This window comes from Apteryx mantelli, chromosome 16 (genome assembly GCF_036417845.1).
Source record: "Apteryx mantelli isolate bAptMan1 chromosome 16, bAptMan1.hap1, whole genome shotgun sequence".
Lineage (NCBI taxonomy): Eukaryota > Metazoa > Chordata > Aves > Apterygiformes > Apterygidae > Apteryx > Apteryx mantelli.
This window is the reverse complement of record NC_089993.1, coordinates 809,474-827,690: the sequence shown is the minus strand read 5'-3', so window position 1 is coordinate 827,690 and position 18,217 is coordinate 809,474. Positions and strand designations below refer to the sequence as shown.

Here is an 18,217-nt window from a genome sequence, read left to right as displayed (position 1 = left end):
ACCTGCTGGAAAGCAGCTCTGCGGAGAAGGACCTGGGAGTGCTGGTGGACACCAAGTTAAGCATGAGGCAGCAATGTGCCCTTGTGGCCAAGAAGGCCAATGGTATCCTGGGGTGCATCAGGAAGGGTGTTGCCAGCAGGTCGAGGGAGGTGATTCTCCCCCTCTACTCAGCCCTGGTGAGGCCACATCTGGAGTACTGCATCCAGTTCTGGGCTCCCCAGTACAAGAGGGATGTGGCACTACTGGAGCAAGTCCAGCGAAGGGCCACAAAGATGATTAGGGGACTGGAGCATCTCTCTTATGAGGAAAGGCTGAGAGAGCTTGGCCTGTTTAGCTTGGAGAAGAGAAGGCTGAGAGGGGATCTTATCAATGTGTACAAGTATCTGAAGAGAGGGTGTCGTGAGGATGGGACCAGACTCTTTTCAGTGGTGCCGAGCGACAGGACGCGAGGCAACGGGCACAAACTGAAACACAGACACTTCCATCTGAACAGGAGGAAAAACTTTTTCACTGTGAGGGTGACAGAGCACTGGAACAGGTTGCCCCGAGAGGTGGTGGAGTCTCCTTCTCTGGAGATATTCAAAACGTGCCTGGATGCAATCCTGTGCAATGTGCTCTAGGTGACCCTGCTTGAGCAGGGGGGTTGGACTAGATGATCTCCAGAGGTCCCTTCCAGCCTCAGCGATTCTGTGATTCTATGATTTCTTCTTTCCAGGTCAGCATCTGATTTGGCTGTAATTGCTGAGCCAATAAATAAGTGCCCCTCTAAGCAGCCTGGTGATTACAGGGCTTGCCTTGCTGCAGTTGCTCTGAGAACAGGCATTGAATTCATCGGTGCTGTGTAAAGTAGGCAGAAGGCAGGTGCTGGCATAGCAGCTGCACTGATCCTGCTGACGGGGAGTTCATGCGCTGCCCCTCTTTGACTCTGCTGGGCCATGGTTCCCATTCAAGGGTCCTATCCCTGGTACCCATGTGCCCTGGTGCTCCCACGACAGGGAGCCTGAGCACAGGCTTGCTGTGTACTGGGGTCTGAGCAGAGCTGGGATGTACTTGGGGATTTGGTCCTGGGGCTGGAAGCCCAGGTCTCTGTTCCTTGAGTTAAAGGTTGTAAGCTCAGATCTAGTCAAGGGCAGCAATGGGTGGTGGGTGGGTGGTGCCATGGACACCCAGATGCACTGTTTGACCGCAGGGTCTAGAGCTCACCACTGTGCTCAACTCCTGCCAGGGCTCCCTGTGCTTGGAGCTGTGTTAGGTGTCTTGAATCTGCTCCTCCAGAAGATGTGCCAACCCTGAGAGCATCCTTCAGGATATTTCCCCAGATCCCCAGGGGAGAAAAGGAGCTCTCTACGATGTACAGCTACATCTTATTTTGGATGGACAAAGAACTTCAGTGAATTTGCCTTAATAGATGCTCCAGTGATAGACAGCTGCCTGGGAGAGAGTTTTGGGGAAAGATAAATGCAGACAGGATTTACTCCAGAGGAAAAGCAGCAGTTGCTGCTCGGCACAGGGTAGAGGAGCTAAAGCAGCTGGTTTTCTCCAGAAGCAATGTGTGAGGGGGGGCAAGTATAGCAAAAATAGGGGAATGGAAGCCATTCGGTAGGTACAAAGCCACCCTTTAGCCCAGCACTGAGCCTTTGTAGCAGGGACTGTGGGTGATACCTACAAAATACCTGTGGGTTTTCACCCTTGATGAAAATCTTTGCAATCAGGCATAATTGCTTGTGTGGCTTTTGTTAGCGAGAGGGCAAAGCTGTGCCGGCCATGCGCCCAAGGGACCTGGGGCAGCTCTTTCCTGCGTGTCCAGAGTGTCCTGGGAGAGAGCTGTGTTTGGGAGAGAGTGTGTTTGACCAGAGGGTTTATGAAACTGGGTTTGCTGTCCCTCCAGTTTCTTGAATCAAATACCAGGGGACAGCCCATGTTGTCTCATACACGTGTGGGAGATAGATCTTAACTGCTTCCCTTTAACAAGAGATTTCCAGTGTTCTGGCTGGACCCAGTTTGCAGTGAGCACAACTGCTTTATTAGAGCAGCTGATGCAGAAGAGCCTCTGAGCCTGAACCCTTGTCTGTGCTTCTCACTGTAGCCTACTGCCCCCCCCCCCCAGCTGTCCTGGCTCAGCACCATCACCGGTGCTGGGGACCCTTTTCAGCCATTTCTCGTGTGTCTGAACTATGTGCACAGCAGATCTTGGTGCTGCCATGACTCAGTACCTGTCCATAGCTTTATACAGTTCCCTGTGGGGCTGCTGCAAGGCTCTGGGAGCGTCCACCTGGACACCAGGATCTCCGTCACCCCATCCTCACCACTGCTTTCTCTATTTGGAGCAAGTGCTCAGTCACTGCATCATTCCCAGGATCTCACACAGTGTCACTTAGGCAGAACTGCATGGGTGGGAGTATGTTAAAGACGAGTGTGCTGCATATGCCCTTGCGCTTCCCAGGGCACCAGAACAGAGCAGGAGCTGCACTGTGGCCAGGAGCTTGCAGGCAGTCCTGGAAAGGAGACTAGCCCAGGTACAGTGAGCTCCTGAAATCCCTGCCTGTGCCCCTTTCTGACTACAGCATCCGCCAGCAGAGATTTTTATGCAAAGGTTAACATGGCTAATTGCAGGGGATAATGCACTTCTACAGCTGGCTTTTCTCCCAAGAGCAAGCATAAGCCTAGCTGAGCTGAGCTCCATACAGAGAGTGAAGTTTTTATGCTAGCTTTTTTTTGGGGGGGGGAGGGAGGAAAACAACTGCCTTCTGCAAAACAAACTAATTATATGGGGAAAACTCAATACTGTTAAAATCTCTGGGTTTCTTTCATGGGGAAGAAATCCACACTTTCCACCAACGTCTTCTTTTCAAATTACATTTGAAATCTCTCTCCCTGTCTGAGCACACCAGGAATTCTCCTCATGCTGCAAGATGAGTTTTCAGCCAGTTTGGGGGAAGGAAACCTGAGAGCATTTCTTTGTTAAAAATAATCAGGTGCTATTTCATGAAGCCTCTTTTCCATCTCACTATGCTCTCTTCTTGAAACATCCTCTTTTGATCCTTGCAAATCAAATGCAAATCGCTATTTCAAAAGGAAAAGATTTGCTATTTGAACAGATGCAGACACATGTTAACTGTCTGCTTCAGTTCCAGGAATGGTAGCTGCCAGCAGGTCTCTGTACACTGCTTAGCCTGTCCTCCTTCTCCCTCATGCTGAAGGGAAGGTGTCCAGTGACATACAACAATTGGTGGGATGCACCATCTATGCCCTGACTCCTGCAACCAAGTGAACAGCTGCCCCACTCTTCCTGGGTATTGCAGGAGAGCATGAAGGATGTAAGAAGCTGATACTATTGATACCTGTTGACTGAAGCATCCCTCTGTGCTTATCCCTCCTTACAAAAAGCACCGCACAGTCATGGGTACTGTCTGGCAGCAACTGCATGCACTCTGTGGCTACCCTTCTGAGAGCTTGGACCCTGGCTGCTTCCTTCAGCATGGTTCAGCAGTAGTGATGCCTTTGTCTGCAGAGGGAGGTGGAGTAGAACTGAGAACAACCCCATGTCCTGGCTACTGCCTTCTGAAAAGCCCTTCTTGCACAGTTGGTTTGGACTGTGTTTAAATAGCCCAGGCCCATCCTCAGTGCATAAGGATGCAGTGTCTTCTCCTCCATGCTGGAGGCTGCTGTGCCTTCTGCCATCCCAAGCTATTTCTGAGGAGACAGTACAGGCTCAGCATGTGTAGGGGGCTCTCTTCTCTACAGCTAGTGTTGATTCCCCAGGTCCAAACTTCATCCATTCCCCTTTGCCTCCTCCCACCAACTCTCAAGCAACTTCCAGCACTAGCCTAAAGGCAAAGTGTCCAAAATCCCATGCCATTTGCAACTGAATTCAATGTGATTACCTCAGGGGCATTGCAGGTCACAGGCTCAAGTGAATGAGAGCTAGGGGCACAACGTTGTCCACTGGGGGACAGGGTGATGGAGTGAATCCCACAGGAGAATGAGCCCAGACAGACTCTTTGGAAGAGCTGCACAGTCACCTTCTCCCAGAAAACCCTTCCACTGTGGGAATGATTCAACCACTGCTCAGACTGTGTCCACTCTCCTGAAACAGCTCCCAGAACTGAAATCTGTTCAGTTTCAAAGGGAAATAATGTGAAAGGGCAAATCTAAAGTCATTTTTCATGCCCAAGAGAATGAGAAGTGTCAAATGCAGCCACCAGTCAGCACCTGGCTTTCCCATCCCATTGCCTATGCCTGGAGTTCACAAGCAGGGCTAATGAGCATTGATAGATGCACCTCAGTTTAAGTTCTTGGCTGGTGGCTTTTGGTCAGTAAATTCACTTTTGCCCAGGGGAAGAGTTCCAGTGAGAAAGCTCTAGCAGTACCATTGCTGCAGCCCATAGCTATAAACCTGATTCAAGCAGAGAAAAGTCAAATCTGATTCCTTAACGATGGAGGTAAGGCAGAGAGGGTGGTTCCTGATGAGACAGAGCAGCAGGAGGCTACATGATTAGTTGCAGAAGTGAGCAGAAGAGACTTCACTGACACTAATGAAGGATGAGATGCAGATGGACTGCCCTGGAGTTCTCTCCTGCAAAACTCATACATATTCACGACCTCAGGGTCTGAACTAGAGATGACAATCCCTGGTGATCAGCCAAATGAGAAGTTGCTCACTATGGGTGAGTTACACTGATATCCAGTGCAAGAAACACAAGGTGGGATCACATAAAAAGTCTATCAGGAGCCCCAAAGAGCCCCCATCATCTGCTAAGGGCCTTTACAGTTGCTCACACCAAAAGGAGACAGCTGCCCAGAATGGAAAGGGCAGATTCTGTTTTGATAGACAGGGCACAGAGGAAGTAAAGAACCAGCCTCCTGCAGCATATGGCTCCCCTTCACCTGAACCTAAGGTTTCCTCTGCCTGGTTTGCTCCTGAGCTGAGTCTGGTGTTGTTCATGTACCAGGGTTGGCATGACCGTTGGAGGTAGGAGATATAACCCCCCTGACTGGCTACTGATTTTCTGCTGCATTATGAGTATTGTCCAAGTATTTCTGGGCCAGAGGGAGCCATTTGTTATTAATCAGAGCCTGGCAGAGGAGACTGGGGATTTCTTCCCTGGTAGGAACCAAATGAAAAAGTAGTTTGTTTATGGCTCTGGCCATTAGGTGAATTTACTACAGCAGCCATGGGCAAATCCTGAGAGTCCCATATCTAGACAGTCTGAAACAGTCTGGAAATTTGCTCTCCAATTTATTAATTCACTAGCAATTCTAATTAAAGAAGGGGAGTAAATCACTGTGTATCCCCTGGTTGCATTCTTTGTCTTACCAGAGAGGCCTCAAAAGGCTGCCCTGATGTGGAGAAGTGGGGAGGAGTAGAAGAATAATATGTTGTTCATAGAAGACAGAAGAAGGCAAGAACTTGAGCTGGGGGTAGGAGATCTAGGATGTATGCCTGGGAAACTTCCTGAGAATCAGGATGGGGATGGGTCAGAGCAGTATGTGAGAGGAATTCCATTGCTGGAAGTGCTCTGCACTGTCCCAGCCTACCCATTCTTGCTGGGTGAGCCACTGACCTGGGTATCCTGGTCTGCCAGCCAGAAACTGCAGCCCTGTGGTGTGGCTCCCCTTTGTGCTTGCTGCCCAGTTCTGGCTGGAGTGTAGGCTCTTTGGGACAAGGACCTTCTCTGTTCTGGGTTCCTACAGCACTGTGCAGGAGTGGGGTGAGGGACCGTACCTGGGACTTCCAAGCTCTCCTGTGATGGAGCTGATAGCAATGCTGGACAAGTGACAAAGCTGTGCCAATGCATCTGGACAGGTGTGCATAGAGTGCAGCATGACTGACCCTGTCATGTTTTGCTCCATACAGGCCCCAGTCCAAGGGCAAGGCCTGGGAGGAAGGTATATATTACCTTGGTGTTTGCCCAACTCCATGAGATTGGGATCATCTGCTGGGAAAGGCAGGAGAGCCCTTGAATTAACAGGAGAGTGTGTTGGACTATTTTGAGCATAGCAGGGAAGGAGTGGTGAGTTACTCTCAGTTTCATCTGACTATGTGCAAGCCCCTGGTCCTGGAGTGTGTTGTGCTGAGACTTTGAGCTCATAAAGCCTGGCTGTTGTGAGTTACCATCAGGCCTGATGAGGAATGCCTTTCTCAGATCAAAGATTCTTTGGCTTCTCGGTCAGCTGGAGCTGCTTTCTTCATCTCCAGCAATTCAGCAAGGGCAGAAACGCACCCTCTTGCATCTATCAGCCCCAGGAAGGGAGAAGAGGGTTTTCCTTCCTGAAGTTCCAGAGGATTTACTGCACACTTAGATCCTGAGATCTTCAGCATGCCCTGGAGAGCACCTGCTCCACTGTGGAGAGAGAGCTTTCTGGATCTCCTGCCATGCAGACAGGAGGAACCACAATCAAACTACCCCCTTACCCCTGCCCACGAGCTCCTTGCCTGCCTGTGGTACCTCTAGAGAGCAATGGTCAGGTAAAGCTCCTTTGCCTGTGCTGGCAGTAGATTCCTAACTGTGTGGGGGGTCAAGGTCATTTATCTTGGGAGAAAATTAGCAGTTGTGCATTGGAGTGACTGATGGGCAGGCATGCAAATGAGGTGAAGGAAGGCTTGTGCATCTCTGGGCATGGGCAGACAGCCCTCTTTGCATATGTGGTTCCCCAGGGTGGGGGGGATAATGGACTGAGGTGACTGTGCAATTGTGTGTGCTACCATGTTGTTGCAGACAGGAGCCCTGGGTGATATTGGCCTCTCACACACACTGGAGTGGCCCCATTCAATGATCCTTCCTCTGAACCTCCTCCTGCCTGAGCCTGGCCTGAGGCTTGGCAAAGGTTAACCAAGCCTCTGGTGGTTCATATCAGTCATTGAATGTGACTGTTGAAAGGGAGAGGTGACACCAGTCAGCATTTGCCTCTGAAGACTAGGCTTTTTGCTGATTTTCATGGTGCTCTGCTGATTACATCAGCTAGGGAAAAGGCCCCAATGAGGTATGAGGCAGCCCATCCATCACCCCAGATGACCATTGTAGGCCCCACTATTACCTGGAAGCGTGTTTATTTGCTCTGGATTAGAAAGACACCTCTTTGGTATGTACAGCACCATCCCACACATGCAGATAGCCCGCAGACCATCCCACACCCCAGGGAGGACCCTGCTGTTGGGACAGCGGTGCAGCCTGTGCCAAAGTCATCACTGCAACCATCTGCAGGTTGTGCCAACCACTTTCAGCATCACCTTCACCTGTTGGGCCTGTGCTGCCTGCCTCCTTTGCCACTCCTGCTGTGGGGCCCAGGCTGGTGAGTTGGGGCAGTGGGAGGCACTGTGTGACAGCAAACCGGTGTGTCCAGAGTGCCAGGTCCAACAGGGGACATTGAGCAAAAGAGTTGGAGGGATGGCAGCCAAGAGAGGAGCTAAGCCAGCAGGGACGCAAGGAGCTTTGGTCCTTGAAATCCAGGTGGGCTGAGGATCAGGAGCAAGTCTGGGTCCATCCCTGCCCTTGCATGCAACATGTCGTAGGGAGATGGTTTAGGAGAATGGTTGGTCTGTGGAATAAGAATAAACAGCAAGGCCAGGAGAAGGATATACCAGGGCTTCTGGCTTGTCTTTCCCAGCATCCTCTCACCCAGGGTGAAAGGGTAGCCTGAGGCTGGTGACACAGTCCAGCTGGCAGAGAGCGTGGAGCTTGGCTACTAAGAAATGCGAAGGGGCTTGGAGGAACTGGAGGGGACTGCCAGGGAGGCTGGGTTCAGCTCACACCTGTTGTTCTCTTCGTGCATCTGGGACACTTCAGTGGAGCCTGCCTCAAAACAAGGCACAATGTGGGCAGCGTGCACCACATGGACCTTGTTGCGGGGTTTCTTCCTTAGGAGACAGCTGAAGACTTTTTTGAAGCCCTTGCGGAAGTGCTTGGAAACCAGGGCATAGACAATGGGGTTTAAGCAGGAGTTGGCATAGGCCATGCAGTGGGAAAGCAGGCGGAAGGCATAGGTGGCCTGGTTGAAAGGGAAGTCTCCATAGAGATAGCGAAGGATGACCACGTGGTAGGGCAACCAGCACAGGCAGAAAAGGATGGTTACAATGATGATCATCTTGGTTACCTTCCGCTTGGCCTTCTTGGACTCTGACATGTCCTCCAGAGGGTCCACTGCTGTCCACAGGTACTTGATGGTCCTAGTGTAGGAGAGGCTGATGACCATTACTGGGATGACATAGCCAAAGACAAATGTGCTAGTGTCCATGACCTTGCGTCTCCATTCCTCCCAGCCAGGCATGCAAATGTAGCTGGACTCCCACTCAATCAGGTCATAATAGCTTAGGTAGGGCCCAGCAAAGACCACGGAGAGGCCCCAGATCGCAGCCATGGCTGCCACTGCATTGTAGGGGGTCCGCACCTCCCGGGAGCGCAACGGATAGCGGATGGCCAGGTACCTGGAGGGGAGATCAAAGCAACCAGCACTGAGATTGCAGCCAGGCTCTGCCTGGCCGCATAAACACCAGGGACTCCTGCTGCTCTGGGACACGAGGGTTTCCTTCATTCTCATGATGGTCCCTGAGCAATGGCCCTCCATGTTATCTCACACCCTCTTTGAGATACAGTCCTGGGTAAACCAGTTCTTCTCTTTCAAGTGAGGATCCTTCTCCTCTCCTCAGGCCTGGACTGACTGACTCCTCCATACATGGCAGGGTGGGTTATGACCCTAAGCTAGGGCCAGAGAGATGGGTCTGTGGAGATCCTGCAGATTACTGTGACTTGGGCTACAGCCCCGCTTATCCAGCAGAAAAAGGTCTGAACAGAGGTTTCAACGCCTGGAGAAGCCTCACCAGGTGACGGGCACAGTGCAGACTCCTGCCCTCTGAGGCCACTTCACCAGCCTTCCCTAGGTTTCAGATCAGGCTGGCATGGAGGGGATAAGCTCATGGGAGCTGGGGCAGTGGCAGCCCCAACCTGGGCACCAGAGGGGCCAGGTGGGCCCTTGCCTTCTGGCACTGTCTGGTTTCTCAGACCAGCCCACAGCAACCTGTCTGCTCTCCTCCAGCAACAGCGATCAGAAGTGGTATTTCAGCCAGCTCTGCTCCCACACTTCCAGGCAACACTGTGGGGCAAAGCTGGCAGAACTGCTCTCATGTTCCACTCTGTCACACACATCAGGCAGGAGAGGGGACAAGCAGCAGATGTGAATTCCCGTGTTTGCCTTGACATTCCTGCAGGAGCTGCAGAGTGGATGACAGCAAGGAGAGAAGGTTTGGTGCTTGTGGGTAGGGGATGAATAGGAGCTGTCAGCACAGACAGGAGTCTGTCTCTGCTGCAGCCGCAGCCTGCCAGCATCCACAGAATGATGCTGATTTTACACACTGTAAGGCACGCAGAGCAGGTGGATAAGACAGGCAGTTGGTGTAAAGGGTCATGCATGTGATAAAACCCTATTGTTTGCCTTTCATCCCGAAAGCTCCCAGTGGCTCTGTGAGAATCATTTCATGTTGCGCTGAAATGCAGCCACCTCTTGGGTGGAGCACTGCAGTACAGCATACATGTGCCACCAGAAAGGAAAAGCACGCAGGCACTAATGCTGTGCCAAGATGTCCTGTGGGGGGGGGGGTGGTTTTGAGATACTGTCCCCAGTTCTGAGCTGGCTGGAGAGGCAGACTGTGCTCGTGCCAGCTGGGTGCAGGAAAGCAAGAGGCTTACATGTTGGCATAGAAGTCAGTCATCTCACAGAGTCTTCAGTAGCAGTCTGAGCCTGCTGCTTGGCCAGGAGTCTGCCAGAGCTTGTCTCCAGATTGATTGAGGAGTGACCAGCATGGTGAAGGAACAGGCAAGATAGGGGCATGGATGCCAGCTTTCAGGGAGCATAGGAAATCTCAGGTTGTCCTTGTGATGAGAGCTATGCTGTGTTCCCACTAGAGTCTGAGTAGACTGGGAGATTTTGGTGATTCACCCCTCCCCCTCAAGGTGCTAGCATCTCAGGGTGGGTGACCTGCTGGAGTATCAGATTGCTGTTTGACAATGGGTGCCTGTTTTTGCAGGTGGCACCTGGGAGCAGGACAAAGTGGAAAGGTGCTCAGAGAAGAGCACCACAGTTCCTGTGGGGGGATTTAAACCGACCCAAACTTTCCCCCTTTCTGGGACTGGGGAGCATTGGTACTGACACTTCTTTCTGCCTATAGGAACTGGCAGCATCCTGAACCACCTTATCACAGAAGGCTGTTTGGCCGTGTCTTGTCTTGGTACCCTTGGAAGCAAGCACAACAAGCAAGATAGGCCAGGACATGTTCCCATGTATGGTAGGTAAGGCTGGGCATTTACCCAATGCAGAGCTCTCCCTTGTCCTGCACCATTACTACAGGAGCAGGGCAGTTGACACATTAGTGTTATGCCAACATAGAACAAGGCAGAGCCCTCAGGAATGATTTGGATGGCACTGATTGTACCTTGGGACCAAGGTGGACAACATGATCTCCCAAGGGCCTGTCCCTGCAAATTTAGTGGCCAAATTTTTGGCTACGAGGCTGCCTGAACCCAGTTTTGGGGCCAGCATGTGGTGTAAGTGAAGGCAAGTGCTAGTCAAGTCTGAACCTGAAGCTGGATTGCAGTGAAGACAGGGTGTAAATTCTGCTAGTAAAGTGTGGCTGGCCTAAACCTTTCAGAAATGTGTTTTCCTGCTGCATGTTCCTATGACTGGAATCAGGGTCACTGCTTAAATTGTGGCAGGGCTAGACTTGTCCCCCATGACCACACTAAGGCAAAAGCTGCCCAGGAAAATGCCAGGAGCTGCTCAGCCTGCAGCACGGATGCTGCTCTGCACAGGGTGCTGGAGGGCTGGGGCCTGGACAGGGATTGTTAGAGGACAGGTTTTGTGCTGGGCCAGCAGTCCCAGAAGAACGAGAGCTTTATTTGCTGCAGGACTGAAAAATTTGAGGGGTATTTATGTGGCTTTTCTTACAGTACCATCTGTTTGCCATGCTGCCATCACATGACGATTCTCCACAATGGTGGCTTGACGATGACTGCTATCCTCTCTGTGCTATCTCTAATACAGAGCGAGGTGACTCTCCCAATGGGAGTCTGTGGCACAGTGGGGACCTGAAGTCAGGTCTCAAGCACTCTTATCACCAGGCAGGTCTTCCCTGGGGAAAGTGCAGGCAGGATCAGCACCTGCTTTGCACTCAGGAGAGCTGGAAGTGCTGCTCTGGGGTTGTTAGAGGAAGGAAGACACGACTGGTCCCTAAACTTACTTTGGCTTGGATGACACCGTTGGGGTTTGAACCATCCACCTAATGGTGATGGACCACCATCCTCCCATGCTCTCCCTCCAACCAGGTCCTCAGACTAAATGCCTGGGGAACCATTCCCTCCATCCCCAGCCTCAAGGTGTCTTTAGACTGTTACCTGTCCACTGAGACAGCAGCCAGTGTGAAGCTGCTGGCATACATGGTGAGGTAGATGAAGAAGTGGACAGCCTTGCAGATGAAGGACCCAAAGACCCAGCCTTCGAGAGAGTAGATGGTGGCCTGGAAGGGCACGCAGAAGACAATGAAGAAGAAATCAGCCAGGCTGAGGTTGAGGATGAAGAGGTTGGTAGTGTTGTGGCCCATTTGCCCATTGCGCAGCAGCACTGCTAGCACCAGGCTATTGCCCACTGTGCCCAAGAGGAAGATGAGGGAGAAGACCACAGGGACGATGACACTGGCAGGGCTGAACTGATAACTGCTAGAGGAGTTCCAGTATCCAGCCAAGCTGGCGAAGTCCTCGTGCTCTGTCATTCTGCGCTGTGGCCGTGGTGAGTTGTTGGAGCCTGGAGCAATACAGGCAAAGATGTGAGAGACTGGAGAAAAACTGCTCAGCCTGTTAGACTGGCTAATGTGCTCATCAGCTGACTGGAGACAGCTGGAGCCCTGCTCTCAGCTCTGTGACCCATGCGCTTTTTGGCAAGTTCCTTCCAATGCTGCTGGCCTGCAAGACACACAGGGTAGGGTTAGCTTGGGGGTTAGGGGTCCCCTGCCCCCCTCTTCTGGCCATGGAATGAATCTGCAGCCCAGGCCTGGGTGCCTTCTTGGACTGACAATGCTGGAAGTTGAAGTTTGGGGAAGAGGAGAGGCTGGTATCTGTCCCCATGGAGGGAGCAGAGTCCTCCTCTGTGGAGATGGAGCCAGGATCTCCCAGCTGGTCCAGCTGATGGTGGGGACAGGGGGGGATGAGGTTCCTTCCCAGCAGTGGGCTCCAGCCCTAAACCAACCAGCTGGACAAGCCGAGACATTGGCTTCCCTCATACAGACACACAGGGTTGTATTCCTCACCTGCTCCCAGCCCTTTGAGTACCTGCTCCTAGAATAAACACAGCACACTAGATGCAGGGCTGGAAACGCCTCTGGCAGTAGCAGCTGCTATACAACTACATGTGGTGCCCAGTCTGGGACTTCCCAAGTAGGCCAGCTCTGATGGGACAGTTCCTGCTTTGGTTTCAGAGTAATACAGATGACAAGGGAGACACATATTGCCTCTCTGTCTCATGGGGCAACCTACCCCAGGCCTTGGGCTTTTCGTTTCATTCCCTTTCCCCCAGAATAAACACTTGGACTGAAAGCAGAAGGTGCCCTTGTGTGTGAAAACAGTAGCTCTCAGATGGGGGTGGAGGGTGTGGGAAAGGAGGGATCTGACTAAGGGTGTGTGGAGGAGGGAAGGGGATGCTAGGCAAGCTCGAAGGACTGGCAGCAAAGTAGTTAGCAAGCTGTCCACCTAATCCAAGGGGCTGGCTTCACTTGGAGACCTCTATCCAGGCAGTTCATGCCTCAGGTCCTAGACAGACTCCAGCTGCTCATTGGAAAGAACCAACAAGAAGGATGAATGCCAAACACACAGCATTTTGCTGCATAGACAGGGCAGCGTAGTGGACAATGGCTTTTGCCTGTAGACAGGAGACCTTTGGCATCGTGGCTGAGTTTGAATGATGAGCGCTGAGAGCTCTTGGGAGAAGCCACTTTGAGTTGTACGTAAGCTCATGCTATGCATTTGTTTATGAAAGTGGAATAGTTTCTCTGTCACAGGCACAGAAATCTGTCTGTATGTTTTTTATTTCTGAAGCTGGGGGGAAGTCACAGATACCTACAGGAATGGTTTCCCTTGGCTAAATGCATGACTTGGGTTCTTTCTTCACTGCAGTGTTTTTATGGACGTGCTGTGGTTACCAAAGTGCGTCTCATGGCTGGCCCACCAGGAGTATGGAGATGGAAAAAAAAAAAACCTCTGCAAGAAACAAGCTCTAGCTTGTGTCTTCTCCTTCAGGCTGGGAATGAGCAAGTGCTCCCTGGGGGGCACTGGCATCATAAGTGCCTGAAGCAGAAGCAGTACAAGGGGCATGTTAGCATGAGTCCCTGGTTGCAGACATTCTTGATACCCATGCAGATGTGGGGATGTGTGCAGAGCTGCCTGCAACCACAGCAAGCCCTGTTCAACACTACCACAGCTCATGCTGTAATGAGACTGCCTGTACAGCTGCGAGCATCTGCAGAGGCATCCACATGAAGTCTCTTGGTTGGCCTGTCATGCACTGTCCAGTGGTTGGTTCCAGTCAAATATCCTGCTTGGTACAGCAGTCTCTCCCCTGTCCAGGCAGCAGGAAGCTTGTGATGTAGACTCAGCTCTCTGGGACACAGAAGACACCTGCACTTCATTCATTGACATACAGATTGCTCCTGTAGGCACTTAGTGATCCCAAAGCAGGGGAAGCAAAGGGGAATTCAAAGGGAATGCCTCAGGGTTGCTCTGAATGTGGATTTGCCTTGTTGCAGGTGCAGTGCAGAAACTTCATATCCAGCTCTGACTCTTCTGCTTTATGGAAACCTCAAACTCCATGAATATGAAATGGCTCATGTGTGCTGAGTGGCAAAGGGATGAGGAGACTCTTTTGGAAAGCTGGGAGGGCCAGCACTGAAGTGGAGGCCATCTATTTTTCATAGGTGTGACCTCAGCTCTGTCTCAGTGCATGAACAAAGACAATTAAAATAACAGTGTCAGCTCTCAGTACAACTGAAAGCCTTTCCACAGCCACCGCAAGACCAGAGCAGCACCATGCGGTGTGAATCTACACAAGAAGTAGAGGAGCTCCCACTGGCCCTGGGCAGGAGTGGGAGAGACGGATTAATGAAGGCCTGTCAGAAACTGGTCCCAGAGTCTGGTCCAGAGCCTGGGGCTCTTCTCATGCTGCCTAACTCCCCTGGGACCAGGAAGCTTCCCTGTATGCAGGGGAGAGCATCTCAGGCTGCTCCTGGTGTTTTGTTCTTACCTCTGTTTGCTTGCATTGGCTTAGGCCATGCTCAGGATTATACCCTGTGCATGATTGTGACACTGAGATCCTTCCACAGGTCTGAGGAAGGTTCTAGCAAAGCTGGAGCACAGCTGACAGCTCAGCCAGAAACCAGCTTCATCTTGACATCCACTGGACAGTACCTGCATTGTCTGGCAGCATAACTGTCTGCTTCTCCTCCCTGCTTCCTTTTCATTACCACTCTTCCTTCCCTATCTCCCTCTCAAGGCAGCCCAGCCACTAGCCAGCCCTCCTCAAAGGCTATTGTAAAGATAAGTTAGAGAATACCTCCATAGACCTCCTGCAAATCAAAGCACACCCCAAGGAGGCAACCCTGCAAGCCTTCCTTCCCTGCTGCGATCAGCAGTGAAATCACTTCCAAGTACTGGCACATCGCATGTTCTGGTTACACTCCAGAGTTAACATCCCTGGATGTGCATGTGAGTGGCTCATGCTTTACTTTGGAAAAACTGTTTCTGGCTATCAGGGAGCCACTACTGTTATAATTTGTCACTCAGCTCCAAGCTTATTTCTTAAGCAGGTAGGACAGGGAATTCAGTGAGCTTGGCGAGTGCTTTCCATGCACAGCCAGTACCCAGGAGCACAGTGCCAGGAGGGACACAGTGGCAGGCTGGCTAAGTGCCTGGCCATGTAGCCCTGCTACTGCTGTACCTCCATGTACCTGGGAGGTTCTCCCCAGTGGCCTGTGGCTCATGAAGGCTTCAGTCCTCTTTAAAGATGGGAACTGAGACAGAGGGCATGAGGGGCTGGGTTTTAATCGATCAGATCAGGTGGCTTATTGATGCAGCAGAGAAATAAATCTTTATCTCTGATGGGTTAGTTCTGGGCCAGATCCACAGCTTCCTGCAGTCTCACAGTGCTGCCTGCAGAGACAGGGCAGGGGTGGGAACAAGCACAGAGTGAAAGCAGGGCTGCCCCTTCTGGTCTCTTAAGTGACATATGCCAACTGTGATGTCTATGCTGGGGTGCTGAGATGCTAAGTGACTTGCAAGGAGTCACTCAGAGCATCTCTGGCAGAGTGTGATGTCTCCCAGTTGCAGTTTAGCATCTGCTCAGGAAGCTGCCTCCAACCCCCACCACTCTGCTGTACCCTGGAAGCATTTTTGTAAGTGTTTCACACCCTGACATTTTGTGAACAGATTTATGAAGATGCTCCTGAGTTTCACTTGGTCCTGACCAGCCCTGACTAGCATTGAAAGGGAGTGGACAGAAGCTATGAACAGAGAGAAAAGGGAAAATGCGGGCAATAGGATTCCTCTCCAGTATCTGCTGCACAGGGTTAGCAGGGGCAAAGGAGATGTGATGGGGAGGTAATGTTCCCAGGGCTGAGAACCGAATGAATGGCAAAGTTGGAACAGGAACCCAAGAGACCCAACATTTCTACCAAGGGTTCAGTAAAGGACAAGCAAGGGGAATGGTCCCCAGCACCCACCCAGTGTGAGTAAGGAAGGGAGTAAGGAAGGGAACAGCACAGACCCTTGGCGCAGGTAGGCAGTGGGTCATGACAGGTGGCACAGTCCAGCTCTCTGCAGTGCACAGACACCTGGGAACCAGCACAGCCAGCTCCAGTGTCAAGGGAAAGAAGGCCAAGAAGGGCAGGAGAAGGCAGGGAAGGGGACAGACACAGCAGTGATGGGAAGTGGGAGGAGGGAGCCCAAATCCTGCTGAGCTGGACAGGCAAGAGCAGATGGAGGGAGAGAAGCAACCTGGAGCAGGCAGTGCGAGCTCTCTGTTTCAGAAGGCTTGGAAGCCAGGACTCCTGGGCTCCCTCTGCTGCTGCCATTGCTGTGCCCAGCACGGAGTGCCTCAGTTTCCCCATTCGTACAGTGGAGCTACTAACACGAGGCCACGCTTGCTCTGCTGTCGGGCAAGACAGAGTCCCCTTTGCCTGTCAAGCTCGGGGGCTCAGCCTCGGTGACAGCACCCTGCGCCCTGACAGCGCCCCGCCAGCCCGGCCAGAGCCCCCTCCCTGGCACCCGGCGGCTCGGTCAGCCTGGGCGCCCCGTCCTGCAGCAGGCACGGCCGCCTGCGCCCCCGGTGCTGCCCGCCCCCCGCAGCCATCCCGGCGCCGGCTCCCCTCGCTGCCCGCCAGCCGCCCGCCCTGGCGGACACCGGCACCTTGCCCCTCTCCCGACCGCTCCGCCCCGGCGGACAGCGGGCCCGGCTCTGCCCGCGGCGGGAGCGCCGCGGCACCGGGGCGCCGGCGGGACCCAGGCGTCCGGGTGGCAGCGCCCTGCTCTTGTCGGTGGGAGCCTACCTGGCCCCGGTCCGCGCCGCCGCTCGCCCTGCCGCGGGCAGCTGCCCGGTGCCGCTGCTGCTGCCGGTGCCGCTTCCCGGTGTTGCCCGGTGCCGCTGCCCGGTGCCGCTGCTGCTGCCTCTGCCGCTGCCGCTCGGGCAGAGCCCGCCGCCGCTGGCAGCCCCGCCGCTCGCCCCGCCCCTGCCCCCGTCCCGGCGCACCCATGCACAGAGAGAGAGAGAGAGAGAGAGAGAGAGAGAGAGAGAGAGACGCACGCACTCTCTCTCTCTCTCTCTCTCTCTCTCTCTCTCTCTCTCTCTCTCTCTCAAATGTAGGCCCAAATTCCTGGGCACATGCACATGTGTGCAAATATATGCACCCCCTGCCACACACACACACACACACACACATGCATCCTGACAGTTGTGCACACACATTTCCCCAGCACACACTCACCTGTGAGCACATACACCCCCCCCCAATACGTGTGCACCCTGGGCACACAGAACACATCGCAGCATGCACACCTCGTGCCCCCCCCCCCCCCCCCCCGAACACAAATAAAATCTTCCGGCATTCACAAGCCCCTCACACACAGACACTGAGCACACCCTGACACACACGCGCACACACACCCAGACACACACACACACACACCCCTCCTTCTGCCCACACAACCCAGATGGACACAAGTGTCTACGTGCCCCCACCCATCCACACTACCTGTGCACCCTTCCCCTCTATGAGCCTTGGCATGCAGCTCCCCATGCACCAGTACCACTGTGCCTCGCACCCGAGCTTCGGGCCTCAAATACACCCCTGTGCACCCCCCTCACTGCTTCCCAAGCCCCTCTCCATCTCCCACCACTGTCCAAACTTCTACCCACACCATAACTCCCAACACCCCCTTCCCCAGCACCAGCCTCCCCAGTCCAGGCGGGCACCCAGGGAAGGCCCCGGGAGTCCCTGGGGAGCTGTTAGCAGCAGCTGGTGTCCCCTGAGCACCTCTGCCAGTGCCTGGTGGGGCCTTGAGCACTGGGGAGGGGGCTGGATGGCCCGTGGGGAACCCAGGCAGGGACCAGCTTCTCCTGAGGGGACATTTCTGGCAATTGCAACAAACCAGCAGTGCCCAGGCATCAGTGCAGGACTGCCAAGCCAGCCTGAGTCCCTGCCCTCCCTCCCGGGCCCTCTCCTCGGGGAGGGGCAACTTGAATTTCCCCCCTGCACCTGGCCTCTTCCCTTGTTTTTCCCCTGCTGTGGGGCTGCCCCACACCCCATCAGCTCCCGGGAGGACTGCCGGCTCTGGGATCACAGCTTCTTCCCTTCCTCCCTCCCTCCCTTACTCTCTCCCTTACTCCCTCTCTTCCTTCCTCCCTTCCTCCCTCCCTCCCTTCCTTCCTTCCTTCCTTCCTCTCTGCCTCCCCCCAACGGTGGGGCCACCCCCCAGACATCCCTGTCCTCAGCCCTTCCCCTGGCACAGGCAGTGCCACCTCGGGGCCCTGCTCGGGGCTGCCCATGAGGGGTGGGGGGCTCCAGGGGCTCCCCCACTGGGGCAGCAGGGACCTGGCAGCACTGGGCAGGGCTGGGCGAGGGTTTTCCCGGTGGGGCTGGTGTGGATGGAGGGAGGGAGCAAGGGGCCCTGGAGCCCTCAGTGCCCTGGGA

General features: G+C 53.6%; 1 protein-coding gene across 1 annotated transcript; it reads right to left on the bottom strand.

Annotated features, from left to right (window-relative positions):
- Positions 1-7,599: 7,599 nt before the first annotated feature.
- LOC106482421 (galanin receptor 2b-like) lies at positions 7,600-11,773 on the bottom strand. Its single transcript, XM_013939996.2, has 2 exons — positions 11,385-11,773; positions 7,600-8,425 (listed from the first exon to the last, which is right to left on the bottom strand). Exons 1-2 carry the CDS (start codon positions 11,756-11,758, stop codon positions 7,687-7,689), a joined length of 1,113 nt encoding a protein of 370 aa, XP_013795450.1. The 5' UTR covers positions 11,759-11,773; the 3' UTR covers positions 7,600-7,686.
- Positions 11,774-18,217: the final 6,444 nt, after the last annotated feature.

Coding starts and splice junctions, on each gene's coding strand:
- LOC106482421 (XM_013939996.2), bottom strand. CDS start 11,758: ATGACAGAGCACGAGGACTTCGCCAGCTTGGCTGGATACTGGAACTCC. Junction 8,426..11,384: donor GCTGCTGTCTCAGTGGACAG/GTAACAGTCTAA, acceptor TCTCCCCTCCAG/GTACCTGGCCATCCGCTATC.